At 51.5% G+C, this 22,828-nt stretch overlaps 2 protein-coding genes across 4 annotated transcripts in view; one reads left to right on the plus strand and one right to left on the minus strand.

Moving 5' to 3' along the window:
- Positions 1-16,374, plus strand: part of LOC116952458 (uncharacterized) — a 103,522-nt gene extending 87,148 nt beyond the window's left edge. For both annotated transcript variants that reach the window (XM_032971822.2, XM_032971823.2), the window contains 2 exons: positions 7,839-7,890; positions 13,975-16,374. In XM_032971822.2, the coding sequence (XP_032827713.2) occupies positions 7,839-7,890; positions 13,975-14,283 (361 nt within the window). In that variant the 3' untranslated portion in view covers positions 14,284-16,374. The remainder of the gene's footprint in view (positions 1-7,838; positions 7,891-13,974) is intronic.
- Positions 16,375-18,024: 1,650 nt separating this feature from the next.
- Positions 18,025-22,780, minus strand: LOC116952460 (stress-associated endoplasmic reticulum protein 2-like). 2 transcript variants are annotated; one of them, XM_032971828.2, is made up of 4 exons: positions 22,551-22,780; positions 21,983-22,069; positions 20,241-20,313; positions 18,025-18,295 (listed from the first exon to the last, which is right to left on the minus strand). In XM_032971828.2, the coding sequence occupies exons 2-4, from the start codon at positions 22,064-22,066 to the stop codon at positions 18,255-18,257; spliced, it is 198 nt and encodes a 65-aa protein (XP_032827719.1). In that variant the 5' UTR covers positions 22,067-22,069; positions 22,551-22,780; the 3' UTR covers positions 18,025-18,254. The 2 variants fall into 2 exon arrangements, with proteins under 2 accessions (XP_032827719.1, XP_032827718.1); XM_032971827.2 differs by having other exon boundaries at positions 22,482-22,780.
- Between the last annotated feature and the right edge of the window lie 48 nt (positions 22,781-22,828).

Consider the following 22,828-nt stretch of genomic DNA (forward strand, 5'->3'; position numbering starts at 1 on the left):
CGATAAGATGTAATGAGGTTTACGCCGCCTGGAAAAATGGAGTAAAATATCCCAATTGGCGGTGGTCTTGCAAACGGTGGCACTTAATTTAATTCACCCAGGGATCTGGCAGGTTTGTGTTAACCCGCGTTGTTTCTCTGTAAAATGCAGCTCGTCGCTGATCGCCGCTCTCACCCGCAGCCCGCCCGCCCGCCAGTGGACACGCGGCTTCGTGGTTTACAGCTCCACGGTGTTTGTCGTGCCTTGAATAGAAATCTGGCGCGCGCCAACCCGCATCCGTGGCGGCCGTTTCACACGTGCGACGGATGCCGTGGTTATCACGCGTGGGGTTAACGACGTAACGACACCACGGCCGATTCACGCCCTGACCCTGGTGTGACCTCGTGGCCTTGCAGTCACGAGCCACGCTGTCCACTTTTATCTGTTACAGCCTCACTGAATCAATTGGAATGTTTGGTCCAATTACTTTTGTATTTCGCCTGTGGTGAGAAACCAAAGTGCCTGGCGGAAAACCTACGCGCGCGGCGAAGACAACGCACTTCAAAATGTGCATGTACGCAATGGAGGATCCCACTTGCTCTGCTGCCTGGTCATCATGCAGCCCCGGCAGGCTGGGAGACTCGCCGCACAACTCGACGGCCTTTGTGTGACAGAGCAAAACAACTTGCCTCCAAAGTGCTGGCGGATCGGAAACGTTGCACCGCTGTCCACTGCCCACGCACTCTCCGGTAGCGGCCGAGAGGAGTGTGGGCCCACGGGCTCCACCAACCCCCCCTCCGGGGCTGTGCCGCAAGCGGGGTGACGCCCACCCGCCCACCGTAACGTGGAGTGCACGGTGTCCAAATTTGACAAACGTTTCGCAAGAGCTGACACAAGCGCGCCTTATTAGCGCGTATAAATAGTACGGTGGCGACTCCCATTAGATAGGTGTGAGCATTTTTTTCTTCCTCCCCTCCCGTGCGTACCTCGCTCAAAACCCGGCCACCGACCGTCCCCCACACGTGGAAGAGCTAGAGCCAAGGGCGCATCTGCGTCGAGCTTTTGATGAACCCAGACTCGCAAAGTCCCAGTCGGGTGCGAGTCAACGTCAGTGGAAGACCCGCGCGAAGCTCCGCGTCGGAACCTGCTGTTCTCCTTGCCGAGGTTCGTACACCGCCCCGAGTCGCCGTTCGGCCGCGACAATCCGTCGCTTCCGACCGCAGGCGTGACGAACCCGCACGACTCCGCGGTTGCGTTCAAAAGGAGTGCCTCTTATTTTTCCTTATTTTACTGCACACCGTTGCGAGAGCCAATGTGTCTTAAGTGGCTGCGCCCCTGGGTGACGTGTGTGTGTGTGTGCCCGTGATAGACGACATGAATGCGAATGGGGAAAATAATCGATGCTCTGCAATGCACTTGTCTTGCGTGGAAGAGGAAGCTGTTTAAATGGGCACTCGCATCGCTACGTGCCTGGCCGCGGGAGTGAATCGTAACGAGAACGGTGGCGGATTTCCCCCACGCGGAGATCGGACCTGTTCTGGGAGAACGAGTGGCCTCTCAACTCCTGTCCCCTCGCCACCCCTTCACCCTAGGGACCTCACTTGTTGTAGGGAACCCCAGTTGTTTTGGGTGTAATGACCTCGGTTGTGTTGAGTGTGCATGTGTGTGTACGGACCGTGTGTGTCGGGGACCCCCTGAGTGTGTGTGTGTAGAGAGACCCGGTTTGGTGTAAGGATACCGGTTGTGTAGGATGTGTGCGAGTGTGTGCATTTGGGCACCCCGGTTGTATTGTCGGAACAGCCTCCGTCTCCGGTCGTCATTAATATTTCAGCGAGCTGGTCCCGCGCCAGGACAGACGGTTCGGGGAGCAGCGAAACAAGCCAAATATAATCGACAATAACAACATTAATGGTCGCGCATTGCTCCACGGCACAACATGCCTCTTATAATCCGCCTGTCCTTCACCCACATCATGACCGTGATGACCATGCCCGAGAGTGCTGTGGTATCATTACCGGCGTATCTCTTGTCTCTGTGGTTTGGTGCTCCAAGTGTTGAACTTTGACCTTGGTACGCTTCCCTGACGGTCGGTATTAGTACCTGTTTAACACGTAGGCTTTCACGACCAATATCCACAATACAGGTTTTGTGGGTTAGATCGGCTAAATCTGCATTATGGCTATTCGTACCAGAGTACTGATGGTACCAAGGTCGCTATGTTCTACCATGGTAGTACTATGACTATGGTAAGGTACCCTGTAGTACTCCACGTGAGGCTCTCGGACTGGATGTGCACAATGCGTGCGCTGTCTCCTTGATTAAAATTGATTCTTAAGCTGACGATAAATGCGCGAAAGCAGCAGGGTTCTAAACGATTCATCTTTTTTTTCTAATGTCAATATGTGGCGCTTACCATAACGCATCGAATCTTGAATCGTCACCACAATCCATAGAATCAGTTTGGGGGGGTGTGGGGGTGGTATTGGTGGGAGGTAAATAGTAAGGCCCTTCTACCGGTTGACCATACCCTGTGGCCACACAGTGCTGTGACTGGGGTTCTCCTCCAGCCTGTGGTGTCGGTAACTCCAGGCTAGGGGGGGGGGGGGGTACCCAAGTTATTGTGCCCCAATCGGGGTGGGAGCGGGGGGGGGCATCCTTGCCGTGACGCTGCCTGTGGTGAATGAATAGCCCCGTTCTGCCTCTCCCAAAGCAATCACTCGCGCACCTGATCTACGCACCTGGCACCTGATCTACACACCGCGGGGTGCCTGAAAATCCCCCCGCCCCCCCCCCTCACGTTACTCCCCCCCCCCTCACGTTACTCCCCCCCCTCACGTTACTCCCACCCCCCCTCCCTCACGTTACTCCCACCCCCCCTCCCTCACGTTACTCCCACCCCCCCTCCCTCACGTTACTCCCACACAAGCCCACGTCCGCAGCGGCAAACGCGGCTCGCCATGAGAACCAACAAGGGCAGCAGAGAGAGGGCAGCAGCGGAGAGAGAGGGGGCAGCGGAGAGAGAGGGCAGCAGCAGCGGAGAGAGAGGGCAGCAGCGGAGAGAGAGGGCAGCAGCAGCGGAGAGAGAGGGCAGCAGCGGAGAGAGGGCGGCAGAGAGAGAGGGCAGCGGAGAGAGGGGGCAGCAGAGAGAGGGCAGTGGAGAGGGAGGGCAGCAGCAGCAGCAGCGAGAGGCAGTCGGTGGTGCTGCGGCATCACGAACCGCGCCGATCGTTTTATTCCTCCTGGCGGGGGGGGGGGCCCTGACGTCACGCACAGCCCCGTGAGAACCGGCTTGAACCGGTTCCTGGCTCCCAAGGCAGGGGGAGGGCCCGGGGGGAGGGGGGGGTCGCGAGCTGCTTGTGTCAGCCGCGTCTCACGCACACCCACGCTCGCAGTCGCACACACACACACCTCTTACACACACACACTCTCTCTTACACACACACACCTCTCTCTCACACACACACCAAGAGTTATATAAAAATTTAACAAAATATATCTTAAACAGTAATCTCTATAAGAGAGAGACCTCTCTCTCTTACACACACACACACCTCTCTCTTACACAACACTTAAAAAAATAATAAGAGAGGTATATATATATTATATAAGAAGTTCTTAAAACCTCTCTTACACACACACACACCTCTCTTACACACACACACACCTCTCTTACACACACACACCTCTCTCTTACACACACACACACTTCTCTCTTACACACACACACACACCTCTCTCTCTTACACACACACACACCTCTCTCTTACACACACCTCTCTCTTACACACACACACCTCTCTCTTACACACACACACACACCTCTCTTGCACACACACACACCTCTCTCTTACACACACACACCTCTCTCTCTTACACACACACATCTCTCTCTTACACACACACACACCTCTCTCTTACACACACACCTCTCTCTCTCTTACACACACACACACACACCTCTCTCTCTTACACACACACCTCTCTCTCTTACACACACACACCTCTCTCTCTTACACACACATCTCTCTCTCTCTCTCTTACACACACACACACCTCTCTCTCTCTCTCTCTTACACACACACACCTCTCTCTCTCTTACACACACACCTCTCTCTCTCTTACACACACACACCTCTCTCTCTTACACACACACCTCTCTCTTACACACACACCTCTCTCTCTTACACACACACACCTCTCTCTTACACACACACCTCTCTCTCTTACACACACACACCTCTCTCTCTTACACACACACCTCTCTTACACACACATCTCTCTCTCTTACACACACACACCTCTCTCTCTTACACACACACACACACACCTCTCTCTCTTACACACACACACCTCTCTCTTACACACACACCTCTCTTACACACACACCTCTCTTACACACACACCTCTCTCTTACACACACACCTCTCTTACACACACACCTCTCTCTTACACACACACACCTCTCTCTTACACACACACACCTCTCTCTTACACACACACCTCTCTTACACACACACCTCTCTTACACACACACCTCTCTTACACACACACACCTCTCTCTCTTACACACACACACACCTCTCTCTTACACACACACCTCTCTTACACACACACACACACCTCTCTCTCTTACACACACACACCTCTCTCTTACACATACACCCCTCTCTCTTACACATACACACACCCCTCTCTCTTACACACACACACACCTCTCTCTTACACACACACACACACCTCTCTCACACACACACACCGTCTTGTACAACATTGACTCACGCACACCACCAACCACATCTCTCTCTCTCACACACACACACCCTGTCGTGCATCCCGTCCCACGCACACGCGCACGCACGCCCCTCTCCTCCCCGTCGCGCACAACTCTTACGGACCCGCCCGTGCTTTGAAATGACGAGGCAGTGAGCGAGATCGCACGCGGAGGGGGGGGGGGGAAGATCTCGATCGAGCGATCGAGCGGGTGCCGATGTGTTGTGGCGTGCCGCGGGCTAGTTAGAGCTGGCTGGCATCCTCGCCCGCGCTCTTGCTCGCCCGCAGTGACCCCCCTCTCCCCTCGCCGCAGCCGCCGCCGACGTAAGCGCAGTCCACCCAACTCCAACCCCGCTCCGTCCGTGTCGACCCCTCCTCGGCTCGGTCAAATGCCGTGCAGGCCGCTGCTGCTGCTGCTGGTGGCGGCACTGTCGCGCGACTGTTCCCCGGGGCTCGGCTATCATCATCATCATCAGCAGCAGCAGCAGCGTCGTCGGCTGCTGCTGTCCTTCGCCGGTGCTTGCCACTGTTTTGCTGGCGCTGCTGTTGTCTGTTGTTGTTGTGACCGCGTTCGGCGTGTTTTGCTGTTCGCCGTGTTGCTGCTGTCCCCTGCCCTGCGCGCGTGTGACTGCTGTTGTGATCTATTGTCTGCTGTGTCGTTTGCTGTGGGAACCGTTGCTGTTTGCTGTGTGTGTATTGTTAATGTGTGCTGTTTGTGTCATTTGCTGTTGTCTGCTGTGTATTTTATTTCTGTGTATTGCACCTATTGTCTGCTGTTGGTGTCCATTACTGTATATACCGGCTATTGTTACTTCCTGCTGTTTGTGTCCATTGCTGTATCTACCGGCTATTGTTATTGTTTGCTGTCATTGTCCATTGTTGTGTATAGCAGCTATTGTTAGTGTCTGCTGTCAGTGTCCATTGTTGTGTGTCCTGGCTGTTTCTATTGTCTCTGAACAACGTTCATCCTGGCTGTGACTGTTCGTTCTGTCTTCACTCCTGGATTGCTGTATATATCCTGGATATTTCTGCTGTCTCTCTTACTGCCGTTGTCCATTATGGTGTGTAACGGTTGTTGCTGCTGTGCACGCTGTCGGCTCTATCCATTGTTGTGAGCCTTGGCTGTCACTGTTTGTGTTCTGCCGTGTTGCCGTGCTGTCGGTGTCTGCTGCTGCTTACGGCCGTCTGCTATCGCGCCGCCGGCAACGCGAGGCTATTGTGCGTGTGCCAATGCCGCCAATTAACCGCCGCCACCACCCAGCGTTTTGCGTTACCGATTGCCGAATACCAAAAATGCCTGCGGCGGCCACCACCACAGCCGTGGTGCGCTGTCGTGATGGATACAGCCCCCCCCGCCACACTCTACCCCATCGGGGCTGTTGCTTTGTGCTGTCGTGTGCAGCGTAGAGCAATGAACGGGGCCATGCCGGCCGGGGCCCATCGATTTCACTTCTCTAAAAGCTGCCACGACACGTGTCTGTCATCCTGAGCCACCGTCTCCTGCACTGTTGGACGAAGGCACGCACGTGCACATTCGTCATCGTTATCATCATCATTGTCGTCGTCGTGAATAGCACGGTTGGCTGCGTACGGTGCGAAAGAAGTTCAACATGCATACGTGAGCCATGGGCTATCAACTGCTGGATGAAGGCCTTTCTGTACCGCCAGCGTCTTTCGCCGGGCCTACGGTGCCAGTCGGCCTCTTGTGCGCGAACTGATTGCATAGCTCCGTAATATACATGCACGTCAACAAATGCTGTACGTCCTCTCGGGCACACACGTATGTACGTGTTCGCGTACATATGGGCATACGCATGCATCGCGATCGTGCTATCTATTCACATTCACTCGCGGTCACGCGACGCCACAATCCATCTCGCTGCTGCACCTGAGCTGATCTAATTACCACCCACCCTTGTGGGGTGGTCGTCCTCACGGCCGCCTTCTTGCCTTTAGCTGCCATTCTGTCACCGGTTTCGTCCATCGGCCCTTCTTGTCACCCGTCCCAGTCCGCGTGGCATTCACCTCTAATAAGCACAATGGCTTCTCTTGTAAGCCAACCGATACGAGGCCCGCTCTCGTCTTGTCGGGCAGTGACATTCTATCCCACTGCTGCTCCGTCACTGCCGTTGCTCGTTATTGCTGCTGCTTCCGCTGTGTTTGCTGCTGATGCCGATGCCGGATCTCTTGGTTAGGTTCCTGCCGCTATGTCTGCTGCTACTGACCTTGTTATTTATGCTCCTGCTTTAGGTGCCGTTCCTGCTACTCTGCTGCCCTTGCTGATATTTCTGCGACAACACTGATGCCTCTTTTTTTTAGTCCTGTTTTTCTGCTGTTGTTTGATAATCCTGGGTCTGTTATTGCTGCTATTTATACAACTACTGATGCTTAACTCTGTATGGTTTCTGCTCCTGCCGATGTTGATGGTTCTTCTACTGCTGCTGCTACTAATTGTTTCTATGCCTGCTGTGTTTGCTGCTGCTGCTGATCACCAACATCGTCATCTACTGCTGCTGCTGCTGTTCATTGACCCCCTGCTGTTTCTGATATTGCTGCTGCTGCGCATGTAGTTGCTGCTGACTGATGTTCATGTTGGTTCTGTGCTGTTCCTGCTGCCGTGGATGTTCCTGTTGCTGCTACTGGTTTGTTTTTTTCTCTCGTGATGATGACCCCTGGCACCTCCTGCTCCCGCTGCCGCTGTGCTCCGCCTGCTGCTGCTGGTGGTGACGTCACCCCCCCCCCCCCGCTCTTGCAGGAGCTGATCGAAAGCCTTTGTTGTTGGCCGGGGTGTGCTGTGTGAGAGCGTTGCGTTCGCCAGCCGTCTCGCCCTGCCTTACCGTCGTCCTTGGCTCCTCCGTTGTTTATTTTAATTGTACACTCGTATCAAAGAGCAGCGGCGGCGGCGGCGGCGGCGGCGGTAGTGATGATAGCGATAGTCGTAATCTTATATAATAATAACACGACTACGGTGGCAGGAATAGAGGAGGAGGAGGAGGCGGTCGCGAGAGAGCTGAGGCGAGCGACGCGGCGAGAACGATGCGAGGCGACGGAGCGCCAATCTCACCGCGGTGATTTCCTTTGCGTTGCAGTGCCTCCGGTGCGAGCGTGGTTGCCATTGACAACAAAATCGAGCAAGCCATGGTGAGTCTAAATCACGACACGCACAGCGCGCGTACGCGCACGCGCACACTCCCATTGCACATGCGTTGCCACACACGTACGCACGCACGTACAAATCCGCACGTACGCGCGTACTCTCATGCCAACATATATGGACGTGTACGGCCGCACGCACTCATGCATGCACACGCACGCACATATATGCCCACGATGATATATAGCCGCACTCATACGCTCTCATTCACATGCTCATATATATATACCCACAGAAGCATATACGCAGAGTTACGCACACAAAGGCATAGATAGCCACACTCACATATACCCTCACGCATATATCCTGCAAAGACAAATAACCCCTGTTTAGCCTGGGGACAGGCGTTTGGGACAAGTGCTATCAGCGAGCACCATGAGTGAGTGGTATGGCCAGTACCACTCCTGGCCGCCTTTGTCTCGCTAGTGCCGATGTTTACACTCCGCACCAGATGTACACACACGCCGCACAATCGCAATTACATCTACAGTGTACATTGTCTTTACCTGCATGTGGTAATCCGTTTGCTTGAATGTAAATGAATATGGGGCGATGGCACTGCCTTGGGGCAGCATGTTCGCCTCTTGTTGCAAAGGTTCTGCAACGAGGCGCCTTGGTGGCGAGATGTTAACTACCTCACCTGGTATACAGGGAGTCGTGGGTTCGATCCCTACCCCGACACCTGTATATTTGGAGTTTGCGTGTCTCTCTCTCCGTGGTCGTGTGGATTTTTCAACGGGTCCTCCGGTTTTTCCCTCCACATTTAGAATCACCACACGTTCAGAGTATTTGGCTCCTGTACATTTCCACGTGATAAGCCACGTCTTTGAGCTATCATTTGTGGCCAGGTCGCTTCTGCAAAAGAGATGGGTAGCTCAGTGGGGCCTTACACGTGGTAAAATGAAAAATTGTTCGGATTATATTTCAATTTAGTTCCTGGTTCGAATCCAGCGGCCGCCCTGGTTAATACTGCGGATGTATTCGCCAACAAAATTGAGCGCCGTCTGCTTGACAGCACGCACGTTAAAGATCCCATGACGTACTTTTTGAAGAGTCGGCCACGGTCCAGATTCTAAGCATGACCCCGTAAATGACCCAATTGGGATCACACCCGGCGTCCATTACCCCCTACAAACGTAATACATAAAAATTAACGCATTTAAATGTAAATAATTAAGTTGAATAGTATGCGTTGTGTTTGCAATGTGCACGTGTTTGCATTCTTACTTGCAAGTGTATGCAATGCAACTGAACAGTATTCCTCCACTGTATTTGTCAATGTTGCACGTGTGTAAGCTGCTTGTATACAATACTGGGAGCATGTGTAGTGACTGTGACTGTCACTGTGTGGTGCCGGGCCTGCGAGGCCACGGCGGATAATGTTGTCATTATGTGCAGACCGGTTACTGGCCCGAGCGGGGCTTGGGTGAGCGCTGGTTAGCGTAGAGGCACCACGTACAGTGTGCGGTGCGGGCTCCAGGTGAGGGAGCGAGAGAGAGTGTCAGCCAGCCAGGGTTACGTTGGGGCATGATACGCCGGTTGACCTGCCGACACGTGACCGGATGATATTGGAGGGGGGGCCACCGGTGGATGGGGGGGGCCGCTGGGTGGTCACGTGGTATAGAAGAGCTCTCGGGAGCCTTCGGGAAAGGGCCAGAGAGATCGAGAAGGTGGGCGGGGTGGGAGGCAGAGCCAGCCCCAGCCCGGGCCGATATAACGGGGGCCCCCGTGTGGGACTCAGGGTTCTTCCGATTGTTGGTGACGAAGATCCACGTTGGGTTGAAGAAGCCTCTAGCCATGCGGTCCGGGACCCAGCTCGTGGTCCGGACCGGGATAGCGGGGACCGTGTCTAGTTCTGCCGTAGCATGGTTAGATGGGCGTTCAACACCCGTGTGTAGATTACATTATGTTGTGTTGGCGTTAGTGCGAATAAAAGTGTTGCTCCCAAAATAACGTCTGCGACTCGGTTGGACTCACTACGCAAGCGCGGTATTGTACAGCGACGGGATGCATCCCATCCCATGCGGAGTACTGCATACGAGCACTATCATAATCCGTTATCGTTAAGGAAGCGTACGTAATGCATTTTAATAGTATACGCATAATTGTAGCAGATGTCTGTTATGTGTGCATGCGTAGATAGATGATTTATATAGATACGCTGGTATGTAATCTTATTAGGGCCATCCATAGGGGGTGGGTGCGGGACCCCGGGCAAACCCAATTGTGTGGACCCCTTCCTTTGGGGGGTGGGGGGGATCCGCCCCCCCCCCCCCCAAAGTGCGGGGCTCGGGGCGTTTGCCCCAATCCGCCGCATTCCGTGTACCCTAAGGGCGACTCCGAATCGTATATCTATGTGTCCGCACAACCCGTCTGCCAATCCACTGCTGGATGATGTCCTCCCCACCCCCGTGCGGGTGGTGGATGTTGTTTCACCATACTTCACCGCGCCTCCCTACATAGTACTGTAACATGGTCTTTTAAATTAATACACGTGCCTATGCGGAGATGCATGCTTGCAATTTCCGTGGCGTAGGGAACGCATGAGAGGCTAATGACATACATCTTCGAGACCGTTAAGGAAAGTAAGTGGGTTTAGGCAGGACGCGTCATCGAGTCACGACGGCCGGAGCGTTAAGACTAATAACCGGAGTGACCAGCCAATAAATGGAACGGCGTGCCGCCGAGAGCGCGAACAGCGGAGAGATGGAGCGTTAAGATGAGCTCGTATCCGGGTGCCAGGCGGACGATTGTTGTGGCGGCGGCGGCGTTGCTCGATACTATAACGTATGTTCATTTAGAACTGAAGTCCATCTGCCACTTCGCGTATGAGATCACCCACTTTAATTTGCGTTTACAAGGCGTGCAAGGGGGCCCACTGTTGTTATGTAATGCTGTGTGAGCTGTCGGGTCTGGCAGGAGAGGGCCGCTGGGTAGAGAGGAGGGTGGGGCTAGGGGGGGAAGAGGGGTGGGGCTAGGGGGGGAGAGGGGTGGGGCTAGGGGGGGAGAGGGGTGGGGCTAGGGGGAAGGGGGTGGTGCTAGTGACTGAGAGGGGGGAGGGGCCAGTGAGGGGAGGGGTAAGGGGGTGGCCGGGGGGGGGGTTTCCCCGGTGATGTCACCATTGCCACGAGAAGCAGAAAGCTTTGGTGACGTCACGAGCCATGTTCGCTTCCCCATTGGTGGGTGGGGGCGTTGGCTATTTTTGTTCTGCCTATAAAGGCCGAGGAGCGGAGTCCTCCGATGTTTAGTTGGCAAGTGGAGAGTGGTCCAGCCCTCTCGAAACCACAACTGCTGGTTTAGGGGATCTTCCTCCGACACCGTGCAAGTCACACACGGATTGTTGGGCCAAACGTCGCCGAGCTGGTCAGCAGCGCTGGTTGGTGAAGGCGGGGGAGCGTAGACGTGGGAGAGCATAGAGGAGATTCAATACAACGGATACGCCCAATGCTATCTGCTACCCGCAAGGTGTCGTGTGTGTGTGTGTGTAAATATTAGTATGTAGCACATTGGCGGAGACGTATTTTATTCCAAGTACAAATACTGTGTGTGTGTGTGTGTATCAGAGACGGTCGTGTTAATACTGCGGGTGTGTACGCGTCGTCTGCTTGAGAGTGGCCGTGACATCACTCGAAAAGAGTCGCGCATTGTGTGCTGGCTCTTGTGGTCCAAATTTGCCAAATTGGAAAAATGTACCCGCGAGATATACTCGATTGGGATCAAACGTCGCCTCTTGCGGTGAAAATACTGTAGATCGACCGTCTGTGAAACACAGCAGCAGCAGTGTATGAAAACATGACTCGAATACCAAATGTGCCCGATTTAATTTAATTTGATCCAAACAAATTGATGTGATGATGCGCTATTGGCAGTGGTGCACAATTAACAAAAAACAAGACTAGATTTGAAGCTTTCGTGACTACAAGGATCCATACTCTTTGGTTCTATTCGGTAAAGTGACTTTACTAAAAAAACAAGACGCTCGTTAACAATGCTGCCTGAAAAATAACAAAACATTCGGCGATGTTTCGGGCAATGACCCTGATTCATAGCACATACGTTTTTTTTATTTGATCGATGTAACGAGACTGAAATGTTGCTCTGCCTTTTCACTCTCTCTGTACTAACATAATGAGCCGAAAGTCGCTTTTCGATGGGGGCACTAGCATGTTAGTGGGAGGAAAGGCTTGCGCATGATCTGCGCATGTTGTGCCCCGCCACGTACAACTCTCTCGAGCGTACGCATATCCCCAATTGCTTGGACGAGTAAAACCAATTCTAGCGATGGGTAAAGAAAGCAATAAGCGACTGCACCGACAGTGGTGTGCGAGTACAAGTCCAAAATGTACCATATTCATACTTGTAATGGTACGTCTCATCACAGGTGTGTGCCAGGGATAAGCCTCGCACAACACCTTGTGGTGTCTGTTGGTATGGAAGCGCCGTGTGAATGCGGGCACCTGTGCCACGTTGGTCGAGCCTCACGCGTGGGGCACTGTGCACAAACAGGGCATCAGCAGCTAAAGCTAAAACGTTTTTAAAAAAATACCAGATCTAATACCCACTGAGCATATTTCGCTCTTTTTCAGAAGCGACCTGGCCATCACAAATGATAGCTCGACAAAGTGGCTTATCACGTGGAAATTTATAGCAGCCGAATACTCTAAACGCCTGTTGATTATAAATGTGGAGGGAAAAACCGGAGGACCCGTTGAAAAATTCTCGTTACCACGTGGAGAGAGAGATACATGCAAACGCCAAATATACAGAAGGCGTCAGGGCCAGGATTAAACCGACGACCTCCTGCATACCAGGCGAGGGAGTTAACATCTCGCCACCGCGGCACACCGTGTCCCTCCGGAGAGACGTGCTCCGGATGTTGAAACACTACGCTGATGATGATGATGGCCTTTGTCAAGATGACAAGCCATTAAGCTTGCTGTGTCGTGGATTAGCGGCGTAATTCCTGCGGCTCGAGTGGATTGTGCATTCGTGGTAGCCATAGCCGAGCTTAACCGCTCACGGGAAGTGTGGGATTGATAGTCCATGAGTCCAGACCAGATGTATCCCTTGTGGGTACCACCTGTAGTTTGTCTGTGACCAATAACAGTTAATTGTGTGATTATCATTTGAAGTGTCTAGGTTGTCAATGAATCCATTCTAATTATCCACATATCAAAACTAAGATTTTGCTAAGTTACATGGTTCCAAAATTCATGGTTCCAAAATTCTGCTGCAGCGTTTCGCCGGGGGAAGCGAGTTAGGTTTATTGACGAAGCTCGTACAGGTGTCCAGTAGTGGCAAAACTACTGAACTTCTGTCATAATTAGTTGTATAGCTTATCGAATTGCTCCAGTATAAATAAATCTGATTCTGATCGTACGTACACATACAGCCCAATTGGCAGTCCGCTGCTGGACGAGGTTCTCCCCATGCCGTGCGAGCCGTCGGGGTTATTTAACCATACTTCACCGCGCTGGTCAGTGTGGATTGTTGAACGTGGAGAGCATTTATGTTTGAGCATAGTACAACAATTCATTGATGTGCACAGCTCGCTCCTGACAACTTATAGCGACATTGAACGGTGTTTGAAAATATCTGATGTCAGATTTTTTTTTTGCTCGGCATGTCATTTAAAGCAGTACAAGTTGAGATTTTATCTTGACGGGTTGGGACGGGTGGAGTCGAGTGAGAAAAAAGGTTGGCAGGGGCGCGTCCACGGAGTGTCTTTAAGAGTGTGGGTGCGATCTTAAGATGTTAACTACCTTCACCTGGTATACATGTCGTGGGTTCGATCCCTACTCTGTGATGCCTGTATTTTTGGAGTTTGCATGTCTCTCTTCCCGTGGTCGTGTCAATTTTTCTCCAGTGTTTCCCTCCACATTTAGAATCAACATGCGTTTAAGAGTATTTGGCTGCTTTAAATTTACACTTGATAAACCACTTCGTTGAGCTATCGTTTGTGTCGAGGTTGCTCCTGAAAAAGAGCTGCGAGCCTTACCTGGTAAAATAAAAAGTTTATTTTGATAGTTTTAACTGATTGCTGCCCCCCCCCCCCCCGTTGTGCCACACAGGACCTGGTGAAATCCCACCTGATGTATGCCGTGCGGGAGGAGGTGGAGGTCCTCAAGGAGCAGATCAAGGAGCTCATCGAGAAGAACAGCCAGCTGGAGCAGGAGAACCGCCTGCTCAAGAGCCTGGCGAGCCCTGAGCAGCTGCAGCAAATCCAGAGCCAGATTGTGAGCGTGCCGAGTGTCGGCGGTGGTGCTCAGCCGTCCACACCGGGCGGTGGAACCCCGGCGGTGTGCACCGTCGCGGCCCCGCCGGCCGCCGCGGCTCCAGTGACAACCGCCCCCTCGGCCACAGCGCTCCCGTCCGTGTGAGAGGGGGGGGGCAGGGGCGGGGGGGGCTAAATTTCAGCTGGGTCTGTATGGTACGGATCGGCTGCCCCGGAAAATATTTACACACACCTAGCACGCAGCATCCAGCTACACGTTTCGCTACGGTTGTGGCTCCTACTGACGTGCCTACTCCCAAGTCCATCAGCAGCTGGCCCGGAATGTGTTCGGTGAGAAATTAATCCCTGCTCCCCCAACCCACGGGGGGGGGGGCGGGGGGGCTGCCTCTTGAGAGACGACGGAGCACAGACCGACAGCCACTCCTCTTCCTCCTCGTCGCAAATTGTAATAGGATTCTTAGGTTTTTTTTTTTACCCACGTGTCACTCCGCCGCCTGAGCTTACAAGGACCTGACAGCCATCTGTTACTGTGATGACATGTACATAATAATAGTTATATGAAAAAAATGAGTAATTAAAGGTGACTGATGTATATTGAATGCTAGGCTACGTGTTAATTGGTGCCCGTGCTTCTGATGTAAACGAGCCGGCGAAGGGGAAGCGAGCAAAGGGCCCCTTCTGAAGAGTTGGGGTTTTGATCGAGTCGAGCTGTGACCACGCGAAACTGAGCCACCTACATACATACATACATTCGCCGCCGGCGCAGAGCTGCCAACGCAGCGGTGCGGGGAGACACGTTAATCCACCCTCGCTAAAGCCCTTTAAATTCCTCAAGCGGGACGTCACACACACACACACACGATGGGACACGTCGAGTGTCCACGATTTGTTAAATTTTATGCTCGTGTCACTTTAAAAATATATATTTTTTTGTTCCTCGTGTAGGTCAATATTTCTCTGTCCCCCATAGCGGGGTGCAGCAGCGTCGTGTAGCATGTCGTGTCGCATAGCACACGGCGGGACTAGCGCGACGCGCGTCGCTTCCAGCAGCATGAAGCCAGCGCACGCTTCCTACAGGCGCCGCTAACAGTTGCGACCGAGGCCTTTTCAGGAACTATTTGGGCGTTTTGCTCGAATTTCGTTGGTAAGAAGAAGGTAAAGTCGGCGGTGACTTCGGAAGAGGGTCGTATCGCACAAATGCACCTAGGGGTCCTTGCCGCAGAGAAATGATCACTTGCAGAGTGTCCCCGTCACCTTTTCGGGGATTTAAATATCATAGAATGGTACAAACCAGTCCGGTGCCCTCCCCTGCGCCCCCTCCCCCCCACCTTGCGGGATGTGGGCTGAGCAGGAACGTCGTCCTTGTAGCATCACAAGTGTTACTTTTCGCTGGGTACACATTTTTGGGGCACAGCACACGGTGACGATAGAGTGAACAGGTTGTATAAGAAGTGTATATTCTGTACGTTATGTATGTACTGTATGTAAAATGTACCTTTGGACAGAAACATGTAGATACGGTCAAGTGTTTCAAATGTTGTGCACTTGAATGGCAGTTAAAGTACATTGGCCAGTTGCAGTTGTGCAACATTTTGTAGTCGGATTAAGGTTTCACTTTGCCCGTTCCAGTACGCTTTCGATTATCTGCCGCCGTCTCTCCTGTAACCAGTGCTACGAAACTTGAAATACATGAAGACAAAAGATAACGTTCATAAAAGGAAGAACATTCAACCAAAGATGCCAAGAGCACGCTCAGCAAGTTGGGTTCAACCTTTTTTTTTTGTTCATCGCCTCTCGTGCAACGCTGAACCGGCGTCGCTCCGTCTGCTGCGCGTAGCTCGCGGCTCCCACCCCCCCTCCGGCCGCCACCGTTCTATTTATTCGTGGCCTTTGCGTAGGCCCTGTTCAGCGCACGCGGCCGCACGGTTAAGCGACACGGGCACCGAGCGTCTCCTCCAAAGCCTGTGGATTGTTCTCAAGTCGTTGCTGATTTGCGCCGCTCATCACTCCCACCCACCATCCCTCTCACCCTTAACTTGTTTTGTTCACACCACCACACCCGTTCCACTTAAGTTATTTTGTACTGCTTACATAAACCTACTAATCCCCTCTCGCGCGGTATTGACGATGCGTGTTTGTTACTGTAACAATGGGAATGAGTTAATAATGTGCAAGAGACCTTCTCCACCTGCTTGTAACGCAAGCCGTGAAATTAAATATCACATGACATGAGAAATGGTCGTTTCATTTTTTTTGCGCAGAAATGTTTTTTTTTCGAGAACTGCTCGGAACACGGATCGCAAAACACCACTGGAAGTCAAGGTGGTAGTGTTGTCGAAGCCACTTTCTCGTGTGCAGGCAAAGCATTCAGTCGCGTGGAGTATTGTGCGCTGTAACCAACATATGCAATGTGAGGGGCTCACAAGTGACGCCATCACATCTATCCTGCTGTTGAAGGAACGAAACAGGAGGATTTCTCCACATATCTGGCTCTCATCTGATGTTAGTTGTAATTACTGGTAGAATGTCGTACTCAGATTGTAAATATTGTGGATTTATTCTCCAACACACCGTTGTGCTGTACCAGTAACGAATTGGCACGTTCTGTTTAGGTGACAATCCTTACAAATTGGTGCGGGTTTAACGACATTTATATTTATGCGATTCAACCTAAAAAAAACCTGTATTGTGGACATAATGGTTCTTATGAATGCAGTTTTTAAATGTTGGCAACAATGCAATAGGCTGCATATAACCACCCGCTTGCACATCGAGATGTGATCGTGGCAAAATCCGTTGATGCCACCATATCTCACAAACACTTTGCACCCTCTGCCAGATACCACAGCTGCTCAGGACGACCTCCGAGGCCTGCTGGTTAGGTCGTCTCTTCCTGTTGCTCGCCACTCATGTAGACTATTCTAATGCCCGTCTTGGTAATAAGCCATCCCGCGTCCTGCACACATTCCACCGGTTTTTCCCTCATCGGCAGCACTTTCCTGCAGTGTTCCCTTCCGAACTTCTGCATTGCTTATCCCGACTCGCAACAAATTCCTAGCGTTGATTTCAAACACCTGTGCTCAAAAGCGGGAAGTTTATACGAGTCCAGATCTCAGATTCATACAGTAGCCGATAGCGCTCCTGCCTAGATTACCACTTTCCACTCAAGACGTCTCATTTCCCAAGTGGTTTCCATTGCCCATCAAACACCAGCCCTCAAAGCAATATTCGTCTTGACCTCAGCCCTCTGCATTATGGATATTATTGCCTTTGTACACGAGTCCTATACAACCTTATTTACTACCTTCACTCATGATTCTCCTATAGAAAAGTCGTTTCTAACTAGAAATCAGTTAGGAAAACTTGAGGCTGAGATTTCCAGCCTCTGCCTAAAGACGGCCAATAACAATGGCCTTGACCAAAGACCTCGTCAACAAACCTGCATCTGCACACTCCCAAATCGCATACATTTCTCACCTATAAGTCCCTGTTTTTTTCTGCTGTGCTAACGCCATTTGTGAATAGTCAAGCACAACGTTAAACAAAGTAGGAGACCACACCATGGTGAATGCCCTGTCCCCTAACATCAAACTATTCTGTCTCCAACTTTTCATGTCCGTTTTGAAACAGCCAGCATTTCACCTGGTATACCAAAGCTGCTTGCAATTGATATTCGGTACATATTTCAGCCTTGACCTTGGTAGGTATATTAAACTACAATATTAATAGAAAGCATGATTTGCAGCACCAATGAATAGTGTAGCATCGTTTTTCCCAGTGCGAGTTCATGCTGAACACTGCATGTGTGGATCCACAACTTAATAAGCAAATGTGCAGTCAGAGCCCAACCATTCTCAGAATAACAGTTTATAGCTGCCACGTAAAATTTAGCGAGGAAATAGGCTTTTATTTGTCAATTTTGAATAAATAGTAATTCACTTTCCATTGAAGGCACATTTGTGTTGTAAACATTTTACATAAACACTTAAAAGCATGCGTTTAAAAGACTGGCTTGGGTGTTGGCAAGAGGCTGGGAGTGGGGTGGCAAGGCGATGCGTTCCCACATCGTGGCAGCAGAAGTCGGTGGTGATGGGGGAGTGACATCACAGCACTGCCTCAATATCCACTCCTCACACTCTGGATGATTTGGAAGACAGCTGTAAAGGACAAAAAAAACACAATTTACACCGAGGTGAGCGATTTTTCAATCATGTACACAAGTGCCTCATCTGGAAGGGCCCACTGCTTTACACCACAGGTGTCCCAGGCTACAGATTGGGGCCGTGTCGTGAACAGCAGAAGGTATGTGGAGCAAACATATACAAATCTCGTGCTCCCCCACCTGTGTTCCCCACCTTCAGCATGCACGGACCAGTGTGGTGAAATATGGTAAAAACATTACCCAAGTGTGAGGAGACACTCATCCAGCAGTGGATTGACAGGGCCGTGTGTACATGTATCATATGCATGTTCCATAAAGTAGGAGATGTAACTCTGATAATTAAAACTCTAATCATGTGCACCTTATTTCTCCTGAGCATGTGTTCACTGCAGTCGAAATGCATTCTTGGATGCTATACATGACTTGTAAATGTTATTTAATCCCGTAAACAATTTATATGTTTGGAAGGACATACATTTTTTGGGCATGGCCTGGGTGGAATTCGGAGTGATTAAAATGTTCTTGTGCAGGAACTAGACCGACTGTTGCTCACGTGGGACCGTGAGGGATGACATTGGCTTGGCGGACCCTTCATCCAGTGGTGGATAGGTCACGGCCAATACATTTTATCCTTCACATGGAATTTACAATTTTGAATTAAACGGCGCTTATTAAAGAGGAATTAACTGTAAAGCCAGGAATGTAATAAGATACTCGAGCGTTGCAACACGCCAAGAGTGGACTACACCCAGTTTCGAAAACACGAGTCACCCGATAAATCTACCTGAAGACGCACACCTGGGGGCATTTTCACACCGTCACAAGCTCACGCAAACCCAGAACGTCAATAACTTTCCATGCGTCTCCGCCCATCACTTGTGGGCGTTTAGGTCTGCCTGTGGTGACGCACTTCCCTGACCGTGTGTGTGGGGGTTTACCCATGCTGACGTGTATTATGCAAACATCGAAGCGCGAACGGCGTCTGGTTTCGGGAAAATCATCAACCACGTCAACGTGCCGAGTTGACCGTCTACTGCGACGCATTCTCGCGGCTGTTGCTGTGGTGCCAGTTGCAACGTTTTGTTGTTGTTCACAGTTACCGAGCAAAGGCCCAAAAAGCCAAGTGCACTCTTGAAGGTGTAGAACTGAGCAAGGTTGTAAGAGCTTGGGAAACGAGAGGATAGGGAAATAGGAATAGGTTTTACCCTTTTAACTGGCACAAAAACTGACACCTTTATTCAAGGCATCATGTTTGCAATAGGGAGTTGGGAAGTCCAAAGCAGTGCGAGGAAAGAAGAAAATTATTTGAACTGCCGTGTGGTGGTTGAACACGGAGGATGAAACAAAAAGAGTCCGTCTGGTAAACCAGGTCATGACAATGCCCTGGTTTTAAAGGAAGCTCTGTAACGCTCTTTTGCCAATCCACTGCTGGATGAGTGCCTCCCCATGCCATACGAGTTGTGGTTATGGGACCAACTTTACCAAAACTCTGTTAGTGTGGTTTGCAGGCATGGGGGGGGGGGGGCATAGACCATACAGTACAATAATGGCTTTTGCTGCACTGCGCCATTGCCCACCACGAAGTCCTTGACCTCTAAAGTCAACGCAACCTCGTTCCCTGTAGGGTCACAATGGGGACATGGTGTGGTGGTGTATTGGTGAGCACACCGCGCTACGATCCCCGTGATACAGAGTTCGATTCCCGATCACGGGCAACATCTGGTGACGATTATCGGAATCGGTCCTGGGCCTCCCCTCGGTCAACTCGGCCTCAAATGAGTACCTTGTGCGGTGTATTAACATCGCCACTGGGGAGACAAAGGCGGGCGGGCGTGGTGTGCCCTGCCGACCTTCACAGGTGACACTCGCCGACAGCACTTGGCCCCGACAGTCTGTTAGGGGGGCTATACGAGGGGGGGGGGGGAGGGGAGATGGGGTACCTGAGCCGCAGACCACGAACACGAAGAGTGCAATCAGGGCAGGACTCACGGGCAGCCTCTCCTCCTGGGCTTTCTGCGGGGCACAACACGGCTCACGTTTTTCACGTGTCTCCGGATCAAAAGATCTCAACTACATTCCTTCACCCCCTGTACTTCAAAGCAAAGGTTGTGGTGGGGGGGGGGGGGTTCCTAATGTCAGTGGCGGAGTGATATCTGTACCGGTGCTGGACCTCGCCATGCACTAACCCGCACTGACCACAGTGGTGAAGTATGGTCAAACAGACCCGAAGACCGATATTGCGTAGGGGAGGAGTTCTCGAGCATGGGATTGAGTTTAGGGTGTCACTGTTAAAGCTCCCGTGGGTTCACGTTTCCAAGCGAGTGTTGAGTATTAAAACCCGCGTGCCACATTGGTTACCGTGGCAACGCGTAACGTGCTAACCGTTAACAAGGTAACCATCACGTGCACTGTGGTAAGGGGCCGTCCATAAATGACATCACGCGATTTTGGACGATTTTTGACCCCCGTCTCCCCTCGTCACACGGCGTCACAATTCAGACCCCCCCCCCTCAAATATGACGTCGCAAAACTCTGCCCCCCCCCCCCAAAAACAAATATTTTAAACATGCTTCAAATCTTGATTTAAAGCTTTCGTGACTGCAGTAATTCATATTCTTAGTTTTTTCGGTAAAGTCACGTTGAAGGGAAACAACAAAATAATAAAATATATATAAAACAATAAAAAATTCTCACGACGTTTCGACTATGGTCGACAACAAAATAATAAAATATATATAAAACAATAAAAAATTCTCACGACGTTTCGACTATGGTCGAAAAAATTCTCACGACGTTTCGACTATGGTCGAAAACGTCGTGAGAATTTTTTATTGTTTTATATATATTTTATTATTTTGTTGTTTCCCTTCAACGTGACTTTACCGAAAAAACTAAGAATATGCTTCAAATCGCTTTAAACTATTGTCATTGTAGTGCGTATTAAATGTGGCGCTGCACTCTGATGTTGTAGGAGAAAACATTTATATTAAAGAAAAGTATCTTTAATTTAGCAGAACGTGTTGTCGATATGTATTTAAAGTTGCGTATTTCTCAAACCTCCCCCCCCTCGTCACACATCGTCACAAATGTCTGACCCCCACCCCCCCCCAGGTGCGTGACGTCATTTATGGACGGCCCCTAAAACGTTGACACGTAAACTGTAACGGTCGTGACGCAACGTTCACACTGGCGACATTCACACGTAAGTGTGTTCACTTGCACGTGGTAACACGCGTTGTGCGGTTACGCGCTCGCAAGCGAAGTTGGTAACGTTGTCAACGTGGTAACTTGTACCGTGACCACGTGGTAACGGGGTCGACCACGTGGTAACACGCGTTATGCGGTTACGCGCTCGCAAGCGAAGTTGGTAACGCGGTAACGTTGTCAACGTGGTAACTTGTACCGTGATCACGTGGTAACGGGGTCGACCATGTGGTAACACGCGTTATGCGGTTACGCGCTCGCAAGCGAAGTTGGTAACGCGGTAACGTTGTCCTACGTGGTAACTTGTACCGTGATCACGTGGTAACGGTGTCGACCACGTGGTATAACACGCGTTATGCGGTTACGCGCTCGCAAGCGAAGTTGGTAACGCGGTCTATAACGTTGTGAACGTGTTCACTTGCAACGGGGGTCACGTGGTAACGTTGGTAACGTTGGTAACGTGCAGGGTAACACTCACGGAGCTTTTGGCGACATGTCCGCGCTGCGTGATATTCTTGCTGTAGGCTTCGTTCGCCACGCGAATCCTCTGCTTCGCCACCATCGTCTGCGTCAACCACAAGAGCCCAGAGAACCCGTACATCTCACGAGTTACCTCGCAGAAATCGCGGATTCATCGCAGAGGGTAATCTCACAGTAATCCCGGAGTAACTTAGGCAGTTACCTCAGAGTAATCGCCGAGTAATCTCACAGCTATCTCAAGAGTAATCTCGGAATTTTAACCGCAATAGTCTCTGAATCACCTCGCGGTAATCCCGGGAGTAATCTCACAGTAATCTCAGCTACCTCAGAGACATCTCGGAATAATCCCGCGAATAATCTGAGTAATACCAGAGTTACCTCAGGAGTATTCCCGGTGTAACCCCCAAAGTAATCCCACAATAATCTCTGAGTAATCCCACAGTTACCTCAAAGTATTCCCGGTGTAACCCCCCCCCCCAAAGTAATCCAACAGTTACCTCAAAGTAATCCCGGAGTAATCACCACGAAGCAACGCTCGGCGCTGACGACCGTTTAAAGAGACGCACCCTCTCAACCGCCGCGTGTCGCTCCGACCCGATCAAGTAGTGCGGACGCGAACCAACGCACGCCGCCAGCGACGGAGGTTGACGACGACGAATCGTGCCGCGAGGTTGTCGTCGAACGTTCCTCAACGTCGGTAGACGTCGCAGCTCGACGCGGACGAACGCGCTTAACGGGCGTCAGCCTTCGCTTCCGTCCGTCGACGTGGGCAGGAAGTGGCGGTGGTGGAGGGGGTGGGGGGGCCGTCGCCGCTTCGCATCCACTTCCGGAGGGTGGCGTATCC

Source organism: Petromyzon marinus, chromosome 47, assembly GCF_048934315.1.
Source record: "Petromyzon marinus isolate PM22_M1 ecotype Great Lakes invasive population chromosome 47, UKy_Petmar_22M1.pri1.0, whole genome shotgun sequence".
Lineage (NCBI taxonomy): Eukaryota > Metazoa > Chordata > Hyperoartia > Petromyzontiformes > Petromyzontidae > Petromyzon > Petromyzon marinus.

Coding starts and splice junctions, on each gene's coding strand:
- LOC116952460 (XM_032971828.2), bottom strand. CDS start 22,066: ATGGTGGCGAAGCAGAGGATTCGCGTGGCGAACGAAGCCTACAGCAAG. Junction 20,314..21,982: donor GACATGTCGCCAAAAGCTCC/GTGAGTGTTACC, acceptor TGTGCCCCGCAG/AAAGCCCAGGAGGAGAGGCT. Junction 18,296..20,240: donor GTTCGTGGTCTGCGGCTCAG/GTACCCCATCTC, acceptor TGTCCTTTACAG/CTGTCTTCCAAATCATCCAG.